The sequence below is a fragment of the Rousettus aegyptiacus genome, unplaced genomic scaffold, assembly GCF_014176215.1.
Source record: "Rousettus aegyptiacus isolate mRouAeg1 unplaced genomic scaffold, mRouAeg1.p scaffold_m13_p_10, whole genome shotgun sequence".
NCBI classification, from domain to species: Eukaryota; Metazoa; Chordata; class Mammalia; order Chiroptera; family Pteropodidae; genus Rousettus; species Rousettus aegyptiacus.
The window spans coordinates 80510636-80534613 of NW_023416285.1; the positions used below are offsets into that span (position 1 = coordinate 80510636).

At 41.2% G+C, this 23978-nt stretch overlaps 1 protein-coding gene across 4 annotated transcripts; it reads left to right on the top strand.

Annotated features, from left to right (window-relative positions):
* The first annotated feature begins 1823 nt into the window (after positions 1–1823).
* MAP3K8 (mitogen-activated protein kinase kinase kinase 8) lies at positions 1824–23652 on the top strand. 4 transcript variants are annotated; one of them, XM_016161075.2, is made up of 9 exons: positions 1825–2213; positions 4495–4721; positions 6198–6556; positions 12792–12959; positions 15163–15424; positions 16875–16981; positions 20466–20618; positions 21323–21569; positions 22499–23649. In XM_016161075.2, the coding sequence occupies exons 3-9, from the start codon at positions 6221–6223 to the stop codon at positions 22627–22629; spliced, it is 1404 nt and encodes a 467-aa protein (XP_016016561.1). In that variant the 5' UTR covers positions 1825–2213; positions 4495–4721; positions 6198–6220; the 3' UTR covers positions 22630–23649. The 4 variants fall into 4 exon arrangements, with proteins under 4 accessions (XP_016016578.1, XP_016016561.1, XP_016016588.1 ...); XM_016161082.2 differs by lacking the exon at positions 1825–2213 and adding an exon at positions 2490–2599; XM_016161092.2 differs by lacking the exon at positions 4495–4721 and having other exon boundaries at positions 1824–2213; positions 22499–23651.
* The last annotated feature ends 326 nt before the right edge of the window (positions 23653–23978 follow it).

Sequence of the window (23978 nt, forward strand, 5' to 3'; positions counted from 1 at the left end):
CCCACTAACATGCAGCTATGTTTGGGAGACCTCTATGTAGGAAGTTAGGGTAATATTTTGTTCCCAGAAGATTAGGTGTGGTTTTAATGAGCTCATTCAAAGGGGTGGGGGTGGGAGTAGTTCCGTGTTTCTATTTTTAAAATGTTTACAGAGATCATCCTTTGTTGCTCAGACACCAGAGATGGAGAGATGGCTCTCACGGTAGGTACTATTAGAGGTAACAAACTGGCCAAACTGGTTTCCAGGGAAAAAGCTAAAGGAGTTTAAACTCCATATTCAGCTGAGACTGGGCTAATCTGCTCTTGCACCAGGGCCAAATTCCACAGAGCCAGTCAGTGTCCAGGCCTGCTGGGCATCTCCTCCCGCCCTGGGGCTCGCTGCCCCTGCCCAGTCAGAGCTGAGGGTTGGTTCAAGAAGCACTGCCTTCCTCCAAAACTAGAAAGACCCATTCCCCAGGAAGGGCTTCTCCAGGCACCTGGAACCTGTTCACCGCCTGGGACCACCTGGAGGGTGCAAGGGGATGGTACACATTGTGTCATTCATGTCACAGCACTCTAGTATGTAAAATAATTGAGTGTGTGTGTGTGGGGGGGGGGGCCGATTTAGTACCCATTCAGTCCTTGTCCTTTTATTAGCTAACTGGGTTCACTTTTACTGAAGAGCTTAGGTGACTGTCAATCACTCATCCTCATCCGTGCCTAAAGGAAGCATAAGGAATCCATGGGAGTTAAAGACCTATAAGAAGAGCCTTGCTTCTCACCTCTGCTAGCTAGCTCGGGTCAGAATAACACTTCACTTTCCACGGGAGAAATGTGGAGAGCCCTAGAGCCGTTGCGATGCAGTTTTGAAGAGCTTGGGTTCTGGAAAGGGCAGGGTGTAGGATCAGAGTGGTGGGGAGTTGGAATCTGGGCTCTGCCTGGCACGCCCAGCGACCGAGTGGGAAAGAGAGAACGTCTGCCTAACATTATCCCTCCTCCTCTGGGCAGTCTTGCAAAATGTCTGATGCACAGTAGGTGCTTGATACTAAGGCAGTACTGAGCATAGAGGTTGAAGGGAAGAGGAGCCTGCATCTTAGTAGGTACTGGGAAAATCCTGCCAAGTGGATTTCGGGGAGAGAGGCACTATTTCCGGCTTCACCTGGAGTAGAGGCTTTCCACTCAAGAAGGAAGAACACGATAAACGAACTTTGATCTTTTCAAGCAGGACAGAGAAACTCCGCAGCTGGGGTTAGGCGATCAGTTGACACACTTCAAAATGGGACAATGTCACAAAATAACCAGGTCAAATAAAGAACAAAACCAGGTTTTGCTGGCGGAGTATACCATCGCTCCCGCCCTTCAGGTGATCGTTCCCCAGGTTCCCGCCCAGCCTGTGGCAGCCTCTCCCAAACCTTTAACCTGTGTGCGTGCTTGCAGACCACAGGTAGTGGCACTCAGTGTGTGTTGACCTAAACCGGAATCTGGACCCGATTCCGGAAAGCCAGCCCCTCATTGCGCGTCCTGCAGAGCGCAGGAAAGGGCCTGGGCGGCTCAGCCGGGCCTGGGACACGGGAGCAGCACCTAGGGCAGAAGCTCAATAGGAAATACGATCTTCCTCCGGTACAGGGAAAGGGGTGCGTTGGCTCTGATCACCTCTCCAACTCCGCCATTGGGGCGCCCTCTACCACCAGGTCTTCCAGTCCCCAGGTCCAAGGGAAAACTCATGGGTGACCCGGGACCTCAACTACTGTCCAGGGCCCGCAGGTGGCGTGGCAACCCGACTTCGGAGCTCTGTCCGCGCCCCTCCCGGAGCCGCGCTCGCTCCTCCCTCATCTCGCCTTCGACTCCGCCCGAGCGCCCTGAGGGCAAACGGGGGGAGGACGGAATTTCCCAGTGCGGGGGCTCCGGCTTCCCCGCAATTCTTTCTGTTTACGGAGAGAAAGGGGAAATGGAAAAGGCGGGGAGGCGACGGCTGGCGTCCGCTGCGCCGCCCCTGGGCTGGCTCAGACGCTGTGAGTCAGGGGCCGACGAAGGTGGCCTGGGCTCGCTCGTCCGCTCCAGTCCGGAAGAAGCGCCACGCTCTGGGACCAGTCGCCCTGGCTCCAGCCTCTACCACCTCCGGACCTCGGGGCCCAGGCGCGCCCGGCTCGGGAAGGCGGGCCACTCGTTGCGCACCGGACCGTCGGAGCACTGAAGCTGGAGCGCTTGGCCTGCAGGGGCGCGCGGAGGGCGCAGGTAACCCAGAGTTTGGTGGCTCAGGGGTGTCTTTCTGGTCTCAGCCCTCCTGGTTGCTCCAACATTTTCCACCTTAAAAGAGAGGGTGCCCCGGGCAAGGGGCAGATTCCAAGACTCGGGAAGGTCGGGGCGTGCCAGGGGTCCGCGCAGCTGCGATTCGGTCCTTCGCACGGGTCCTGGCTGCAGCCCGCGCTGCTGGAAAGCACCTTGCGCAAGGCACTCACGCGGTGTGGACTCGCGACTCCGCCCCCTTCCTCCTCCTTCCCGGATCCCTAACGTACGCGCAGTGCCGGGCTGGCCAGTGCTGGGGGAAGCGGGGTCCCGGCTCACCGCGCTGTCCGTCGCGTACGCCGCCGAGACGGCCGCATTCCCTCTGCCGAGACCCGGTGAGTGCGCCTCGTGGACTGTGGGCCCCCGCTGCCGCCCGCCCAAATGATGGGCGCTTTTATAATTTACAAACCCTTTAAAAACTTTCTTGGCCCTGAGGAACAGGAGAGAAGGAATGGGGGATGAGGGGTGGCGGAGCGGAGAGCCTTTTGAATAGCTGAAGCTTAATTTCATGCTTATAAACCCGGACGCTGGTCTGTGACTTAAGGGTGATTACCGCAGAACACGAATGCTGGGCTTTTGACCTAAGCATGTTAGAAGGGAAAAAAAGTTATTTCACAGATGTTTCCCGGTGGTCACGCGATATCAAGACTCTGAAATTATTCTAGTTCTAGGCAGAGTATAATGGTTAGAAGGCAGCACTGCATGCACAAAGCTTATCCCAAAAGTATACAGAGAAGGCCACGAGCTGTCTTTCAGTGAAACATCGCAATGTCTATTTCACTTTTGGAAAGACATATTTTGGTCCAGAATAAATGATTATTCCTGATAAGAACAGGGAAAGAAACAATAATACAGCTGCATTAAATATCTGTGGTCTGAGTCTCTTGTATTTGCGAAGTAGAATATAATCTGATTCCAGCAGACACCCCCGACTCTCACTGAGTGTGTGCGGTACTTCCGGCAGATGGCCCTTAAGGACCTTGTTTTACAAGGAAAATTGGATGGTCTTAGCATCTAGAGGTTTTGGAGCAGCGTGCTTCTCTACAACTGGACTGCATCATTCTGGGGCTTTTCGAAAACAATACAATGTAATAAGAGATGTTCCTTGAGGGGCAATGTACTTACTATTCTGGCAGACAAGTCATTTAAGTGGGAGGTAACACAGGTATGATCATCCTTTGTTTGGCAGAAACTGATTCCTGTAATCTTGGCCATTTTCATTCACACTTACCAGGAAACTCTCAAGTTTCATTTATGTATGAGGTGGAACTAGCTGAGAGTATGGCATTAATGTTTAGGGATAGTATTTCCTTTTGGTTTTATTTTGGTTTCTGAAATGATTTGAAGCAAATAATTTTGACTGTTTTTGCTCATCTCTCCATTTCTAAAACACGAGCAGAGTCATCTACTTTGTTAAGTAGGAATTTTATGATGATTTTTACTGTAACCATGTGAGGGAGGGTCTTTTTTGCTGAAGTAGGATACCTTCACGATCCACACTTTTTCTTCGTGTGCACCAATGGTGAATAACTCAGAAATCATTAGCATATTGTCTGCTTAATTTACCCTTGAAAGTGCTGAGGCTCTTTGTAGGAGTGTTTTGTGGGTGGACTGGTCATCACGGTTGCTTGGGGAGCACTGCCTTGCTTGAGGGTGTTACCTGCTTGCAGGTGTTACCTGCTCTTTGTCTCAGTCATAAGCATCTCCACCTCCCCTCCTCCCCTCCTGCCCCGCCCCACCACAGAGCTGAGTGGGTATTTAACCTCTTACTTAGGTTTTACAGATAAACACCTGAGACCTTCTGCACCTGTCTTTCCTCTGTAGATCAGCTGACTGACTAGTAAACTGTGTGGGCTTTTCCCTCTCTTGAGTCACGTTACTACTGGGAACTATTTTCTCTCAAGTCAGCTATTTGATAAGTAAATCCAACAACCTTGGAACTTTCCAGCCAGTGGAGCCCTAAATCAGGCTATTTTTGTTTTAACTTCTGTTTTTCAGTAAATTCTGTAAGTAGAAACTGCAATGAAATGGCTCAATGAAAGCCATCAGTGTACCTCCTTTACCCCCGAGGAATCCCTTTTAAAACTCAGTAGACTCCAAGAGCCTGAATCTCAGTCTCTCTTAAAAGTGCACAAGATCTCTCAGAGGGAGCTGCCTTCCCTAACTGGTGATAACAGCCAGCAAAGCATTTCATAGGTTTCAGCCTTTTTTTCTTTGTTTCTTGTTTTAGATACAGTCTTTAAAGCCCTACTGTGAAGAAGCGGAGGGAATAGATAGCCACATCCCATTTGCAGATAAGGAGGCCTAATGCAGTATCTGCAAAGCCAGGCATCTGACTCAGTCTTTGTCTCTTATGCACGTACTACAAATGACACAGCTTATTTACCATGCACCAGACATTGCATTGAGCACCTTCATATACATGACCTCCTTTAATCCTCACAACCGTCCTATGAGGTAGGTGCTGTTATGATTCCATTTAACGATGGGGGAAGTTGAGGTGCAGAGAGGCTAAGGTACTTGTCCAATGTCATGCAGACAATAAAAGGGGTCAAGATTTGATCCCAAGCAGTGCGAGTTTAGATAGAATATCAGACTGCAGGATGCCAGTTGGCTTTTCTAAGACACAGTTTATACATCAGTAAATAAATGTCAAGTAAGTTAATGATGACATTAAATCGTGTGGTTCTTTTCTCAAATGAAATTCACTCAGAAGCCAGTGGCTATGTGATGAGTTGCTGGTGGAACATTTTCTGGAACCTCCTGCTGGATCTCCAGGTTGATCAAAGCCTATGGCTTTTAGCACAGAGTGTTGAATAGGTTAAAGGTTTGTGCTTTTAAGGACCTGACACATCTTTCAAAGAGAATCTGTGCTTTCAGGAGCACAATCGTTTAAATAGACATACATGCCTCCAAATGCCCTTATGTCTCAAATGTTTTTTTTACCTTTAATTCTTTGCAATAGAGTTGTTCTAAAACCCTAAGCATCATATTTTACCACTGGTTTGCTTTCTTTTTCTCATTTACAAGTCTTCAGGCATAACACTTGATTTATATACAAGAACTGGTTAATATAGCAAGTTGATCTTGTTTATGATAAATTTGGCTTTCTTGGCCTCTTTGTAAGACCACAGCTTCTAGAGGGTTTTTGACCTAGATGTTAAATTAACCTTCTTGGAACCTTGAGATGTATGCTTTGTATTATATATATATATAAAATTCTGGTCTTAAGAGAGGGCAGCTGATTCACAGGTTAAATGAATCTTCCCCATTCTCATACTCATCACTGCCAAGAGGAGGATTTACGACTTCTCCCTTGTCTAAATGAGCTATTTAACTCATTTACATCAGAATTATCCCTGAAACTTAATCAGTTTGCTTAAATTCAAATCTAGTTTACATGCTTCTGGCTTCAGAGCCTGAATTTTAGTTGCCAAGTTAGCTTATGAAGTTGGTAAAGTAGTTCTTTTGTTTTAAAGTCACCCATGCCACAGAGACTCATGCAAAGATGATTGACCCCTTGAGGTAGCAGCAAAATTGGAAGCTGTTAAGGACCAAAAGCTGCTCTTATTTGTGTTTACGTTTAGTGAAAGTTTGTTTTCAATGGCTATGGCTGATGCCACCAACTCAGGGAGTGAGTAAGGAGTAAGCTGTCTGGATCTCAGGTTTCCCCTCTGCAAAGTGACCGGGATGGACTAAAGGTTATCTAAGGTCTCTTTCTTCATTGTCTGTCAACGCGAATTCACACACACTATAGACACATAGCTCTTATGTTGTAAACAAAGACATTTAGAAGCTCAGTTGCGAATTCACACACACTATAGACATATAGCTCTTATGTTGTAAACAAAGACATTTAGAAGCTCAGTCGTTTTATGCCATTCCTTTCTAATACAAATATAGTAGACATGGTATTTGTGTTTTCTTTTGCAGACTCTCTAGAAAGCACAACAGTAATGGAGTACATGAGCACTGGAAGTGACAATAAAGAAGAAATCGATTTATTAATTAAACATTTGAACATGTCTGATGTAATAGACATTATGGAAAACCTTTATGTAAGTGAAGAGCCAGTGGTTTACGAACCCAGTCTAATGACCATGTGTCAGGACAGTAATCAAAACGAGGAGCATTCGGAGTCTCTGCTGCTCAGTGGCCAAGAAGATCCTCGGTTGTCAACAGTCAGATACGGGACCGTGGAGGATTTGCTTGCTTTTGCAAACCATATATCCAATACCGCAAAGCATTTTTATGGACACCGACGACAAGAATCTGGAATTTTATTAAATATGGTATGTTTTTTTCCTGATCAGTTCAGTGCTGTGTGTTCAACTTTACCCCTGCAGCTTCATTTAATGCAGAGTGGCATTTGAACTTGGTTTAGACAGGCTGCCAGGTATAATTTTTTTAAACGTAGTATTTGTAAGAATCACCTCCATGTTAAAGATGTAAATAGAGTCTTCATTCAAAGTTAGATTCAAAGAATTTTTGTAGTACTGTGAATAGAGAATGACTAAGAATATTTTAATTTAACGATTCATTAAAAAAACTAATTCATCAATTAGACAGAAAAGTAAGGCTTAATGACAGTACTTCATCTGAGAAAGGAAGACTTTGTCTTTAATATTTTTGAAGGCTGAATTCTTTGTTTCTTTCTTGTCACGTCTGGAAATGTCACAATATCAATACCAGCTAAATTCAGTTTTTGCAGAAATGTAGTCTGTAGACAGTAAATAGCTATCTTCAGATTCACTCTCTTTAATTGGCAAAGTATGAATGACAAATGATATATTTGCTTAGTCATCCCAAGTATGCAAATAATCCACAGTATTGTGACAATACTTTGTTGCCACAATAGTAGATCAGGTGATGTGTGTGGGTGTGCTTGGGATTCTCAGTCTCTTAGTATGTCAAAGGTGAATGTAGGTGCTGGCTAAAGACCTAATTTTTTTTTTAAAAAAGAACAATTTATAAAGGAGTAGGTGGTAACTTGCAAAACATGCTTATCGATGAAAGTGACTCCTTTTGTGCATCTAATTGGCAAAATGGCTCATGTGGGGAGAAGGTCAGTGCTGAACAGCAAGAAGTCTAGACATACTACTTAATTATTTTGTTTTTTTGCATACCACATTCATTCAGCAATTTAGGTCAGCTATGTAGTGAATTGTTTTGGTAGAAGCCAGTTGTGTTCAGCTATAGCTCAGTTTGGGGCTGGATTGCATTTTGCATGGTTGCATGACTTGATTTGGTCTCGATGTACAAATCTGTATTTAATAGTTGACAAAGTACTTTACCTTAAGACTATTCTGCTTATACATGAGAAGTAATCATTTGAACTAAAAATGATACCTGATTTCCTTAGCTAAAAATACAGCCAAAGACTCTGGTTCGAAACAATGTATGTGTCTGTAATGACAAACATAATTGTTAATTTCTCTCTCCTTTTTTTTTTTTAACATATTTGTTAAAATGGGCATTTTAAAGAAAAACATGCAGAATAAACGAATTACTCTTGCTTACAAATATGTAGACTTATGTATTTTTCCCCTGGTCCATCAGACAGATGAGAGATGGGAATGTACAGAAGGGAATTCAGGAAAATTATAAGGAGTGCAAAGAAAAACTTTCTGAAGGTTTTGAAGTTAAAAAAAAAAAAAGAAAGAAAAGCTAATGCAGAGAAGGAGAGAAACTAAGACATTAAACGGAAGTGAAAATTTTATATCAGCAAAGAGTAAAAGTAAAATGTCATCAGTTCCTGCCATGGAGCCTGCGCTCTATAAATGAGCAAATGCACAGTTAAGAGAAAATTTAAGACTAGGACATATCATAAGGTAGGGATTTTGAAAACTTCAAAAAAATTTTTTATTTTATAAATGATCAAGAATATAAAACATAAGGTAAGACTTAAAAACAGAACAGAATAAAAGGAGAACCCTAAAACCCACAGGAATGTAGAGAGTGCCTCGGCAGCGACTGATGGCTGATTTTCCTGTCACTGACTTTAAGGATCAGATACATCCCTGTGACTGCTAGTAACCTATTCCAGCTCTGTGTTCTGTGAATAATGGCATAATAATCATGCCTTTTTATCCCTGATCACAGCTAGTCTGAGACAGTGTGATACAGGAGGCAAGGTTTGCTTTTACCTCCCTTTCATCCTCACAGCATGGTCTCCATGGAACCATCCTGCAGTCAAGACCTTCCTCTTCCCATGGTCCTCATCCTAGTGCCCTATCGAAACTTTTTTCTCCTGGGCTTTATTTGCTGCTTTCTGTCTCTCTGCATTATAAAACAATGTCTAGTTATCTACCAAATAGATTGGTTCCATGATAAAATCTATCTGTAAAATGTATGTCCGTATATGGACCAAATGCTTTCATTCAAGTATTCAAGTATTCATCTGTTCATTTGATGAACATAGATACATAGCTTGAACATCCACAGTGTATCAGGTGATTTTCCAGGTGCTGGAGAATTTTTCTGCCTAGTGAATGCAAGAGGCAAGTAAACAGGCAATTACAATGCAGTGTGGTAATTCTCAATACAACTAAGCTGTGGTCACTGTGGTAACAGTCACATAGGGTAGCTTTCGCAGCCATGAGGGTGGTAGTGGGTCAGGAAATGATCAGAAAGGCTTCCACTGGGGGTTGGTGCCTAAGTGATTGAGTTAGAGTCAGCCAGATGAAGTGGGTGGGGAGCAGAGGGTGTTTCGGATGAAGCGAGTGGCATATGCAAAGGCCTAGAGGCATAGAGACATGGCGTATCCTAGGCAACCAACCACCACACACCTATGGAGTTAATTAATTAATTAATTACAAAAATGTCCTGAAGCACGGGCTTGTTAAATAGTGGTCTACATGTGCGTGCAAGCGTATGCTATAGTAATGTTTCATGAAGATTCCACCAAAGTGGGGCAGGACCAGTGGAAGAAACAAGGAGACTAAGGTAGGAGTTGCTTTGTGTAAGAGTCCCAGCAGTTGTTTATAATCTAGACCAGTTCATAACCTGATCTGGGGATGGATAACCTTAATTGAGTTCAAACACTCAACTTTTTGGTGATTACATGAGGAGCTGAAGAGCCAGAGGGCTCCGTCACAGATGTGGGCATGAGATGCCGAATGTTGTTTCTCAGGGATTATTCATGGAGTCCCAGCCTCTCAGGGTTGAAAAATCCTTAAAGATACCGAGTTAAGCCCTCTGGTGCTTGAATCACGCTATTCAACATCTCCAATAATTGGTGGAGCATTTTGGTCTATGCCTGAAAATCTCCTGTGATGAAGAATTCATCACATGGTGGGGCATTTAATTTCATATTTGGCCACTTCTGATTGTAAGACAGTCCTCCTTTATATAAAACTAAAAACCATTTCCAACTCTTCTTAGTCCTATTTCTACTCTTTTGCCATCGAAAGGTGTACACAGTGAGTCGTGGTGAAGGCTGCAGGCCCGTGTCTTAAAATGCCTGGGTGTGTATCTCAGCTCTGAAATGGATTAGCTGTGTGACTTTGTGCTAGTTATCACACCCCCTGTAAGCCTCAGTATACTTATCTGGAAAATGGGTAACATGATAGTGCTCCATAGGGTTGTTGTTTAGAGCAAATAATGAATGCATGTGACCTGTTTACACATAGTGAGTGTCGAAAGAATCAAGCCATTTCAGTAGTTGTTGTTTTGTATAATTGTTACTCTCCTTCCTTATGACAGTCCTGCCAAGGTTTTTAAAATTGCATGTTCCCCACATCTTCTCTTTCCAAAACACTTTTATGTCTGCTACTTCTCATGTATTGTAGTGTTGACTTTTGTCCTCTCTGGGTGGCGCCTTCTGAACTCAAGCCTGCCTTATAGCCAGACTGTAAACTTGGTGGTCTGTCTGTTGTGTGGCCAGCAGAGTAAGACAGGGCCAGCTTTGCCTCTCATCTAGGTAATAGTCTCTTTTAATGTAGCTCAAGGTCACACATCCATTTTATAGCAGCCACATCACGCAGGTCCCTGACGGAATTTATTTTTACTAAAATACATAAGGATTTTACTGAAGTGCTGTTCCGAGGCCCAATATTGTTCAGTATCTATGACAGTGATGTGGATGAGGAAATCGAAAGCATGCTTATAATGTCTGCACTTGAAGATGGCCTTGATAAGTGGAAGAACCGGCAGAGATAAGCAGCACGGAGATCCGCGAGATTATTTGGTAGGGCCCCAAGGAAGAAGCAGCAGCAGCAGAGCAGAAAAACATCTCAAACCCAATCAGGGATAGTCTGGGGTGAGGAGGAGAACATGGAGCTGCGTGAACTGCAGTCTGGCCCGCGGTTGCATATACACTGCATGCTCAGGGCCTGTCATGGAAGGTAGCCGTGGAGAACTTGTGGGGTATTCCAAGGGGGATCCCCTGAATGTGGGAAGTTGAAAAAGGGGGATGAAGGCACTTGCAGGATTTTATCCAAAGAGGAGCAGGCTAAGGTATGCTCGGTGACATGTAAATGTAGTCTTTTAATAACTGGGTTTTGACCGTGGCTCACTTTAATTATAGCCTTCTGGAAGTTAAAAGGCTCTTATCCAGAGAATAGGGGTGGTGGCTTTGGGGTTAGACACCCAGGAGTTTGAATCCTGACTCTGTCACAAACTAATGAGTTGCTTAACTTCTCAAAGCCAATTTCCACATCTGTAAAATGGAGATAAAAATAGCACTTACCGCGTGGGATTGTTGTGAGACTTTGATAAAATAATGCATTAAAAAGTACTGAGCACAGTGCCTGGCCCATAATTAGCATTCAGTATATGGCTGCTATTTTCATTTTTGGTCCCTTTAGATAAAATAAGAGGACACTGGGTCAAACTGCATTGTAACAAATTTTGGTTAAACAAAAGTAAAACTTCCACCAAGGTGTGAGCGAGCTAAACATGGAAGTGGATAACTGAGAGGCTGTGGTGAACTTGGGTCTGTAAATACTTAATAACAAGAAAGAGGCAATATTTAGGAATAGTTGAATGCAGTGAGCATGGTTCCGACTCCATGTGGAAAGGGACAAAGTTCATCACATTCTTAGCATGCTGTAAAAAGAGCCATCCAGTAACTTGAGGTGACATACTTCTTGAAAGGAGGTCACATTTCAAACTAGGCAAGCCTGTGGTCTGGACTTACTCATTTTCCCTCTAGAGCTTTGTCTGCACAGGATCCCACTCAGAGGGAGCGCTCAGTAAATAATTTTTAAATGTAGTGACTTCACATTTCCAAGTATTAGAGTCGTTCTCTATTTCGTTCCCTGACTAACAGCACATCTGTTTGCGGGGTGTGTAGCTAAGATTAGCAGTAATGGAGACTGAATGAATAATGCTTACGGTTACCAGAACCTTTCCCGGTTATCAGAACCTTTCCCATCGCAGCCGCCTGCGAGGGGCCCCCTTTGTCTGCAGATGAATCGGGTGTCCATTCTTTTCCCATGTGGTCCACAGTCCCCTTCTGCTTGGTCTGTGCTTGAAATAACTTGATGTCTCTTCAATAGTTTCATAATTCCCGAATTCATAATCTGAAGTCATATTATTACTAATTACATTTAGAAAAAACTTGCATTTTTGAGACTCTTTATCCCTTGAAATAGCACTTTAAACATTTTTTTTTGGGGGGGGGCATATGCACCAAGTCATATCTCCTGTGGATTGCCATATTAATTTGTTTAAATTTTAATCGTTTTCTTTTTTTAATGTTTTATTCTTTAAAAATGGAAGTAGAACTTACATACAGTAAAATACATAGATCTTAAATGTGCAGTTTGATGAGTTTTACAAATGCACACACCCTTGTAACTCACATTGCTATCAAGATACATCTCTCAAGTTTTGAGTCCACTGGTTTTGAAATCTCTTGTTCTGATTGCTTGCTCATAAACCCTTGGAGGTCAGGGGTCATCTACCTCTTGTTTATAAATGTCTGCCCAGCACCAGACACAGTGCCCAGCGCATATGCACTCAATAAATATTAAATGAGTAAGTAGATGAGAAATAATTCTGCCCTTACTTTATTTAGGTAGCACTGTCAACTCATAGCTCTGGCATAACACATTGTTTGCCAGAATCCCTCATGATCATCAGTTTATTTCCACACTCTCCCTGTATGTATCATGCGTGAGTAATAGCTATGTGGACTAACAGGTTAGCACATTTCAATTGGAAACGAGTCAACTTGCAGGCACAGTTTATACTTATGCAATCTTTATTTTCAGCCTCTTGATCACAGTAGTCATGCTCCCTTAGATAAATCATTTTTAAAGTTCTATTTGGCAATTAATGACTCCGGAGTAGATGGAAATCTGATCAGGTCTGACCAGGGACGGATGTGTTTCTGTTACATGCTTTCCCTGCCTTGCTGTAACTCTAAATATAGTCTCTACACACTGTTAGGATTACACAGAGTGCCACTAATTTCAAACACTGAGTGTAGGAACGCAATCTAAAGTAACCAGTTTTGAAAGGGTGGGTCCTAGAAAAGGATTTTGCTGGAATTCTAACACTCCCAAATTTTTATTGTTTTAGGTAATCACTCCCCAAAACGGACGCTATCAAATAGACTCTGATGTTCTCCTCATCCCGTGGAAGCTTACTTACAGGAATATTGGCTCCGATTTCATTCCTCGGGGGGCCTTTGGAAAAGTGTACTTAGCACAAGATATAAAGACTAAGAAAAGAATGGCATGTAAACTGGTATGTACTTTGTAACCAGACAACATTCACTGCGTGTTTGCCATCATGTTGTGCATTTGTTTATTTACATTACTCAAAGCATATTAGCCTTCCACTGGATCTTGTCTAAAGGTGCTCTGTCCAAAAGCGTCTGTGTTTTATGGATTTGCTTGCTACCTGGGGCCCTTCAGCTCCTGAATCTCCTTAAATTCATAGTTTATTTTAATCTAGTTTGCCTTGATAAAAAAGAAGGAAAAAGGTTCCGGCTTGGATATCATCCCTCTTATGGGGGATGGGGGAGGGGGTGCTGGTTCTGCACCTTTAATCCCACCCACTGGGAAGGAGGCCAGGCAGAGAAGCAGAAGCTGGGAAAGCTGCAAGTCTTCCCAGGACTGCACATTAAAAGACTGGATTTGAATAGATCCATGATTGAGAAGACCCCATCTCTTCTTATTAAAGTCATTGTCAAGGTGCCCCCACTCTAGGAAACTGTTTGGTATTATCTACCTAAGCTGAACATGGATGTGCCCGGTGACCCAGCAATTCCACTCCTGTAGGTGCATACCCAGCAGGTGTGTGCACATGGTCACCAAAAGCTGCGTACTAGAATATTCATAGCAGCACTGTTTGTAATAGTCCCAAACTGGAAAGTTTCCAGATGCTGAAATGTGATATATTGACACATAGAATACTGAACAGCCAAGAAAATAAATGGTTTACAATGATAGTAGTTCAGATGAATCTCATAATCATTAAGTTGAGCCAAAACAGCCAGATACAAAATAAAATCTATAGTAAGAGATTCTACTTGTATAAATGCTCCAAACAGGTTTAAGGCAGCGTGACTGGAAGGTGCCTTTAGGCGGTTTCTGGGTCCTGGTGGAGTTCTGTTTCTTGATCTAGATGGTGGTTATGTGGGTGTGTGCAGCTGATAATTCATTGAGTTTGATGCTTAACCAGTTTTATACGTTTATGTCTGTCCTACTTTAAAGATTTTTTTTAAGTACAGTAAAATAAACTCACTTTTGATTTAACAAAAATAAAAAATAATTGCTGAATATTACCTCAATCTCTGTTATAATTAAAGATCAACAACATATTGGCTTGTTTGTTCTTTTATGAAGATTTGCCAGAGTCTCTGATATTAAAAGGAAAAAAATGTGTCTAATCAGCCACTTGAAGCTTGCATTTAGAGGCGACATGTTCAAGTTTTTAAAAAAAATTCTGTTGACATTTTATAAAGATCTTAGAACCAAAATGTCCTATGTTTCTGTTTCCTCAAAAAAGACATGGGAAGAAAGCTTTGTGGGTTTGTTTTTCTTGTCGTATTTTATTTTCAAGCTATATTTTTTTCTTTAAAATAAAATGATTAACAACCCCCAACAGATTCAAAAGAGTATAGGCTGAAGAACGAGATCCCTTTACTTGAATGAACTACTGTTAATAGGTTCCTTTGCATCCCTCCAGAAAACCTCTATGGGCATATGCATATATTGTTTAAAATTCTTTTCCAAGTGGAAACATAATACATGTACTTCTGCATCTCGCTTTTTTTTTGAATCGAACACTGTATTTTAGAGACATTCCATATCCATCTGCACCAAAAGATTTACTTTCTTTATTAATGACTTGGTTTTCCATAGAATGGATGGCTGGTGCTTATTTAAAATGCGTTCTTAGAGCATGGGCTATGAGTCCAAAAATGTTATATTATTTCATGACAAGAAATATTGAAAATGTAACCTAATATCTAGATGCCATAGAAATTACATGTATAATAGATAAGAAATTATCTCTTTTAATCCAATCACAAATAATTCTTTGGTTGAATTTCTATACTCTAAATGAAAATAATAATTTCTACATTACTTTTTTTCTTTTATTTTCTTATATTGAATTGTTTACTGAAGCTGACATAATATTAAGGCAGATCTGATGTCGACATTATTTTAACTCGGCAGTACAATTTCATACAGACCAGACTATCCCTGAGAACATTTATTTGCCTTATGTTTGTGATTTGACCTAAATTGCAGTCATCTCTTGATATCTGACTGGAATTGGTTCCAGGAACCCCTGAAGATACCCACATCCTCGATGCGCAAGTCCTTCAGTTGGTCCCTGTATCTGGTTGCAGAACCTGCAGATATGGAGGGCTGACTGTAAATGTTTTCTTCATTATCCTGGGATTGTTTTTAATCTTACTGGTATTTTTTTGTTCTAGATCCCAGTAGACCAGTTTAAGCCATCCGATGTGGAAATCCAGGCTTGCTTCCGGCATGAGAACATCGCTGAGTTATATGGCGCGGTCCTGTGGGGTGAAACTGTCCATCTCTTTATGGAAGCAGGCGAGGGAGGATCTGTTCTGGAGAAACTGGAGAGCTGTGGACCAATGAGAGAATTTGAAATTATTTGGGTGACAAAGCATGTTCTTAAGGGACTTGATTTTCTACACTCAAAGAAAGTGATTCACCATGATATTAAACGTAAGTTATCTTTGGATATGTACCTTTTGGGCTTAAAGATCTTGTTTAGGAAGGAGGCAGATGGGCTCTTCCACTCGGTCTGAAGGTCCTCAGTGGCATGGAGCTTAGCTCCCTTGGAGCACTTTATACCTTCCTCCACCATGCTCCTGATACACCTTTTAAAATCAGGTGGAGTCACTAGAGCTCTCAAACTCATAAGGAAGGGTGATTGTCCAATTGTGGAGAAGATTAGAGCTATGCATCTATTAAGTACTGCCTATGCCCTTTTAAATAAGACTTTTAAAATGCTAATTTACTTAAACTAATTTACACATACATACAGCCACATATTTCTGAGAAGTATAGCTTTTAAATTGTGAATATCAATTTGGACTAGTTCATTCAACAAGCCTTCACTGACTGCTTTCTAGGAGTAAGAGACAATAAGGAAATATGCAAGAGAGACTCATTATGAACCCTTAATATCTAATGATAAATTGGATTAGCAAATACTTAATGATAAAGTGGACTAGCAAAACCTTACAAAAAACATGGAGATTTTTGTTTGTTTGTTTTAGAAAGTGGCTTGATAATACTATGCTTATAACTTAGAATTTGAAACCCAAGCTTTTGAGCATTATTATATTTTTTCTAGCTTTATTGAGCTATAATTGACATATAGCATCATATAAGTGTAAGATGTACAATATAATGCTTTGACATATGTATATATAACAAAATGATTACCACAATAAGGTTAGTTAACACATCTATCACCCCTCACATAGTTATGATTTTTTTAGTGGTATGGACTTTTAAAATCTACTCTTTTGGCAACTTTTCAATGTATGATATAACCGTTAACTATAGTCACCATGCTGTGTGTTACAGTCTCAGGATTTATTCACCTCACAGCTGAAGTTTTTACTCTTTGACCACTTCCTCCCCACCCCCACTGGCTCTGGTGACCTGCCAGTCTATACTTTTTTCTGTGAGTTTGTTTTTTTAAACTTCACATGTAAGTGAGATCATGCTGTGTTCGTCTTTCTCTGTAAGACTTATTTCACTTAGCATAATGCCCTCAAGGTCCATCTGAGTTGGCAGAATTTTCTTTTTTATACTGAATAATATTCCATTGTACACACACACATTCACATATACGTATATCACATTTTCTTTATCCATCAATGGGTTCTTAGGTTATTTCCATATCTTGGCTATTTTATCTTAAGTATCATTAGCAGCTATAATCATTTATATCCACATTGGTTGAGTTCTTAACAAATCCTAAGTGATTTTCACCTAAACCCCCACCCAGATTCATCTTCCTCTTTTAAATATATTTTACCTATCTCAGTAGGGAAAGCATTCCAATCTATTCTGATTTGGGATTCATTGTTTGAGATAATGTTTTCATTTTATTTATAGGTATATAGATAATTTTATACTGAAAATTTTCTTCTCTTTGTAGCTAGCAACATTGTTTTCATGTCCACAAAAGCCGTTTTGGTGGATTTTGGCCTAAGTGTCCAAATGACTGAAGATATCTATTTTCCTAAGGACCTCCGTGGAACAGAGGTAATCCTATTCCTACATGAATGGTCAATATCTTATTAACAGTAAAAATAAAAAATGTTGTAGCATTGCTGCAAAAAGGGTGAAGAAGGGAAGAAAAGCTGTCGCATTAAGTTATCATCACTGGAATGTGTGCAGCAAGCACTGGCTCTGTGCCAAGAGCTCATTTTAGTGCCTTAAATGAATTATTTTATTTAATCCTCACAACAACCCTATTATTGGTAAAGACCGTTATTATAGGCAAATACTATTATGATTCCCATTTTACGATAAGGAAATAAGCTCAAAGAGATTAAAATAAAGTGCCCAAAGCTGGCTATAATTTGGGACTTGAATCCAGTTTTTCTGAGTCTAAGGTCTAGACACTGTGTAATATATAGCTATATGTAAACATGTATTTATTTATGTATTTATGTATAAATACATGTTTATGTATAAATTCTTAGTATAACTAAATATTAATGTTTTGGTTTAATTACAGACATAATTTTCATGGTCAATAATATTTATTCAGTACTGACAACATTTTAGGCCTATCTTTAATCCTAGAGATCTTATAATAAACCTTAAGTTTGTTATAACATAAATAAATCTTGCTGAAGATATAAACTATAATATTTATAATATTTAACTCATTTGTGAAGCAAAAAAAAAGCAAAACCAAAACAAAACTTTTGTGAAACTAAATGTAATTCAGAGACATGCAATCATGGGTTTCAAAGAATATATTTAATTTAATAGTCACGTTATTAGGCTAACTAGTTTATTCATGTCATGAATATATTGAGCATCTGCTATGTGGCAGGCTGTTGTGGGTACCAGGGACGGAAGACAAGACCAACAAGGATCATGCCCTCAGTGGTACTTCAGCAGTCCTCATTCTTTGGGAAGAGACCTGTGTTAAATTCACCTGAATTATTAAAATACCAACAGTTTAGTTCATAGTTGGTTATGATGGACAACGGGATTTGATGCAACTGGGAAAATAAATGGGTGTAGAAGCTACCTCCCATGGTGGGTGCTTAACTATCAGCCTCCCAGCCCTATGCCTATGTCTCTACTGGAAGTGCCCTTAGAAAATGGAGAGAGGACAGTTGGCCACAAGATTTCCACATCAGTCTTGGTGTTCAACCAAATAACAGCCCTTACACTTGCTAGTAGATGTGTTCCACTGAACTCAATTGCAGTGCCAAAAACAAATATCTTCATTTCAAACCAAGATTCTGTAAGCCTTCTCTTAATTTTTTCAAAGCAAAGACTCTCCTGGGCAGCAGAATAAATCCTTGCTTTTGCTGAGATTATTGAAGTTATTCTGGGAAATACTTGAGAGAGGATTCTTGATAGTCATCTTCGAGCAGAATAATATTCAGAAGAGAATGCTTTAGTCCTCGGATCTTAAGAATACTTTACCAAAGCATAAAATCTAATAAGACTTAATGCTTATGACATGTGTTTTTTGGAAAATGTTCAACATATTTTGGCCTTAGTCAGATATGTGACACTCAACCCTTTTTCCTGGAGCCAGTTTGAGAAACAGACTATTTATGGTATTAAAGATGGAAAATACCTTTTTCTTCCTGGCAGTGTGATAAAATTGAACATTTTGCAATGGGTAGAGAAAGACATGCCATTTCTGGGATTCTCTAGCAGAAAAAGAATGTATGCTTGAGTAATGGATAGTAACCAAGAGTTTATTCCTGAATGGTATTTTGATTGAGTTATTTTGCCAAATGTAAATTGCTTTTTATGAAGTGCTACACTGGCTTTGGTGTTTATAGTTATAAACTCTCTTTTAATAGATACACAGGGTTAATCTGACATATAGTCGATCTATTGTTTTTGACTTACATTGTATGATGAATGTAAATAGCTAATCAGAATCACTTATAGCATGGTCCTTTTTTAAAACGTTTTAATTTTAGTTTGTTTGGTCTTTGTACAAGTTAACATGTAATCATCGTGTGTGCACGCACGCGCGTGCGCGCGCACACACACACACACACACAGTTTCTTTCTCGTTCTAATAAATGTGTTGAGAGGTGAGAGTCTTGACTCCTGACATGACACCTGGGTTCCCTTGCTCCAGGGCCATGCCCGAGGGCGTGCACCTCTCAGAGAGCCTGCTGAGGTCCCACCGGGCCTGTTTCATGCCTGCTGCCAGCCAGCCTGCAGAGTCCTCGAACACCACACCCTGCTTCCCTGGCTCTCATAGAGCTTGAGGAAGCAGGAGCTCTGAGCCATGCAGCTCTGGGCGATTTGCCTGAGGAGCAGCAGCAGGTCATCCGGGACAGGATGCTGTTGTCCCAAAGTGTGCAGTCACATAGAGCCTGCAGAGCAGTAAACACTTTGCCTAATCCTTGTACTGGGGAAGGAGGTGGGCACCCTCTACTGACAGTTAATCCCGCCCATTGCATTAATTTTGTAACTCTGTGATGCTATTTAGTAAGAAAGTCCTTCAGGATTTATCTTGGCTTCAAGGGAAGTGTGAGAATAAGGAGCATGGTTTAGCCCATTTGCAGAGAGACAGAGACAAATAGCCCGGAAATGTGTTGTAGGAAGAAGTTGAGTGGCATGTGGATGGGGAAACTGGGTAATTTCCCCAGTTTTTGTAAGCCAGTTCTTATTTACTCTGAAATGTATTCTGGGAACACTTACCTCCTTCTCCATATTCAAATAACAGGCAATGTTGAAAATTTTAAGCGAAATATTGCTAGTTAGGATATTAACTACCATATGTGTGGACCGGCCATAAATACAGATCACTGGATACCAGCATTTTCTTTTTTGCTCTTTCTTTTTTAAATTTAGAAACAAACTTTAGAGAAACTGTTTCTAAAACTGGCCCTACTTTTCCAGCATTGACTCATGAAACCAAATAGAACTTAACACAATGTTAACATGGCCTTGAATATTTTGTCACTGGGCTACATGGGAGGTAGAAATAAGAAGCAGTTCATAGAAATGCTTCATTTACACCATTGCACTTTTTAATCTTCTCATCCAAGTAATGGGTATTAATACCCACTTCTGCCGCCTTTTATTACTGCAGATAATTAGAGATTTGGCAATTTAATAACAAACATGAGGTGAAGAAGTATATTTGTAGTGTCCATTTAAATATGGAAGGAACTGGTGTATCAGAAGAAACATTAAATACCGAGTAGTGCTTTGCAGAACTTCGGGTGGGAGTCCTGCTGGAGTCTTGGATGCGGGCCCTTTCCTGCTAGGCCACGTATTCATTCGGTAGAAAAAGTGATCTTTGTCAGGCTGCAGGGACACCTGGGGCCAGAGCTGCCAGGCTCCCTGAGGCTGTCTGTGTTAGTCTCCTTTGCTAAAGGGGATACAGCAATGACATGATCTTCTGAAGAGATGAAGTATGCAATAAATATGGGACTGGCGGATGAGCCAGCTTCCAGAACAGGATTAGGGAAATGGAAACCCAGACAATGGCAGGGCGTCAAACTGATGTTTCCTGTTTCTTTTTCAGATTTACATGAGCCCAGAGGTGATCCTGTGCAGAGGCCATTCAACCAAAGCAGATATCTACAGCCTGGGGGCCACGCTCATCCACATGCAGACAGGCACCCCGCCCTGGGTGAAGCGCTACCCTCGCTCAGCCTACCCTTCCTACCTGTACATAGTAAGTGGGGGTCAGCCAAGCCTGTGGGGAGAGGGGACTACCTGCTCAGGAAAACCACTCTCCTTCCGATACCGCTCACACCTGAGTTGGACGATGGTGAACTAGTGACCCATGAGAGGCAGCTGAAAGTTCTTCCCACCTGGAGAAAGCTCCATTCTTGCAAAGAAGGTGTTGCTTTTTCAAAGGGAATTTACTTAAATACGCATTGGGCATAAATTATATGCTATTCCATTAGACGCATAATAATAAAATACCACTTAGTAGCATCAAAGTAGCATAACTCTTTGAGCCAAGGAAGTTGTATATTTCTTTGAACATTTTAAAGAAAAGATATTGGGTTATAGATCCCCATGCCAGCCTGGTGTATAGTGAAAAATGCCACTCCTATTTTACTGCTGAGCGATTTAGAAGCAGATACTTCCCCATTATAGCACAGTGACCCATGGGCCATTGTTCACATATAAAGCTGTCACCATTTCTTCAAACCTAGCATGTACCTTTGCACTGAACCAAAACATTGGTTTAACTCAGTGTCCTTAGGAAACTAAAGGGAAGCTTGATTCAGGGTCTGATTGTATGAACTGTATTTGCTGCAGGCACAGGGTGGGAAGCGATTGACTTTGCAGGTCTCCTTACTGGAATACTTTTCCTGTTGAGGGGATATTTTTATCTCACTGTTGCTAAGAGAGCTGGTTTGTTGCTAGATCCACAAACAGGCACCTCCATTGGAAGATATCGCTGACGACTGCAGTCCCGGCATGAGAGAGGTGATAGAGGCTGCTTTGGAGAGGAACCCCAATCACCGCCCCAGGGCAGCAGACCTACTAAAGCACGAGGCCCTGAACCCCCCCAGAGAGGACCAACCACGCTGTCAGAGTCTGGACTCTGCCCTCTTTGAGCGGAAGAGGCTGCTGAGTAGGAAGGAGTTGGAACTTCCTGAGAACATTGCAGGTATGGACACCTGCCGCGTGCACTGCAGCTGGCTGCTGGCTTCTCTTCTTTTTCTGTCTTCATCACACCTCTGATGGAGTTCACAGAAGCACTCGAGGAAAAAACATGAAGTGACTTCTCGAGTGCCATAAATTGAGAAATTTCAGCAGGTGTTAGCAAAAGAATTACAAAAGAAAAAAAAAAGTCGTATCTACCAGCAAATCATAATAGGTTTTCAGTGCAAATGTAGGTAAAATGGTCATTGAAAGTTGCCTTGGACTTGCTTTTTTTGCAATGGAGAATATCATTTGCATTTAAAAACAAATCAAGTATGACAGTTTTGCTGTTGGTGATAAGTGAGGTTCTGTTTAATTCAGTTATGGTAAGCCACACCAGTCTTTGGTCAAAAACCCCATAGCTCTACTCTGCCCAGATAAAATTTTGAGTTCGAAGGCAATTTGCATTTCCGTTTTTCTCTTCTTAAAATCTCTTTGCCAGCTGTGAATCTTTCCCATTTCAGAGAGTCAGTACGTGTTCCAGGAGTATGCATGGAGAGGGGTTTCTATTTTTATAATTAAAATCCGTGGCATTCTTAATCCACTTAGGTCCAAATCTAGATGTCAAGCCCAAAGTGCTTGTTTGCATATTTCTCCGCTTCTTGTCTGACTTTTCCGTTTTTAAATCAAACCATCTGGAATGTCGGAAAATATGCCAGGATTTCTATCCAACTTCTTGCTGTCATGGATTCTCTTTTGAACTCTGTCATGCATGTCATAACTAGCCCATAGTCTCAACTCTATAATTTTAATAAAACCAGAGCTTGCATGCTGTTTCATTAGGCCCAATGTATTATTATTATTATATATATTTTTTGCAGGAAAAATAGGTATTTATTATTGAACCTGTTCTCTGATCATTTATTTTATTTTTTTCAATGTTTCCCTCTTCAGATTCTTCATGCACCGGAAGTACGGAGGAATCTGAGATGCTAAAGAGACAACGTTCTCTCTACATAGACCTTGGCGCCCTGGCCGGCTATTTCAACCTTGTTCGGGGTCCACCAACACTAGAATATGGCTGATCGATGATATCGTTGGCTCTAAATTAAGACTCAGCATGTATCTCCTGGAAGCTGATTCTGCTGACTCCACCCAGGGGCTCCGTCTAGTGAATTGTGCCATTTTTTACCTGGCAGTGTGGGCTTCCGTGACTCACAAATGTAACTTCATATAGCTCCTTTGTGTTTGATTTGTGGAGTTGCCTGGGTACCCACCAGGCCTAAAGGTTCTCATTTCTCAGGTATAGTGATTCAAAGGAAGGAGGTTGAATGTTCTTTGAAGGATCATTGCTGGTGACTTATTTCATTCACTGTGCACTTTGCTCAAAATTTTAAAAATATCAATCATAGGGATAATATATTAGCCTAAAATTACTATTCTTTGTTCTAATTTAAGTATGGGAACTTCATTTAACTCAGAATAGTTGTTTTGTGTATATTGATGTATATTTTATGATAACTCTTTGAGCCTTTGTCAGTAGATTGTAGTATAAATTAAAAGTCATTATATTTTGGTGAATAGAACAACTTGAATATTGTAGCAATAAGCTGGAACTAGTGTCTTAAAAATGGCTAACTGATGAGTTAGGAGCCATGTGACAGCAGGCCACTAGTGACGGGTTCTGTTATGTTCCTATGGAAACATGTTGTACTGTACATGCTATGCTGAAAACATTTAAAACATGATGTTTTGAATGTAGATAAAACTGTGTAAACCACATAATTTCTGTACATCCCAAAGGATGAGAATGTGACCTTTATGAAAAATGGAAACTTTTGTCAATTCTTAATGATCCTACTTTTGTAATTCCTATCACTCTATTTTCTTTTAAAGCGTTTGTATAATAAAATAGCATACTATGTATGTTTTATATCAAATGCCTTCATGAATCTTTCTTCTATACATATTTTTAACATTGTAAGGTATGTGAATATTCCTACTTAAAGTATGTTTTTACATCATAAATGAAACCAACACTTTTATCCAATGTGACTGGTCAAATCAACTAAATAAGTAAATTTAGTACTTTGCCTTAATTATCGTGAAGAGTACGGTTCTCGACCAGGACTGGGGACGGGCTCTAGGGGTTGGGGTGTCGATTGGAGCGGAACATGTATTGTGAGAGGCAAAAGATACCTGAGAGCTTTGTAGATTGAGCGTGCACTCCTAGCACTGCTGTGTCAAGCCATTGTTGTCATCTGGATTGGGTTGCGTCCCTTTGGTACATTGCAGTAGAAAAATCGTTGCGAGCCACTGGTTCAGGCTAAATGTGGTTCTATTTTTTATCTTGTTTTTCTGCATGTATACAGCCTTGGAATCTATGCTTGCATGCTCTGCGGGTATCAGTATTTGGTAAGTTAGTAACTAATTT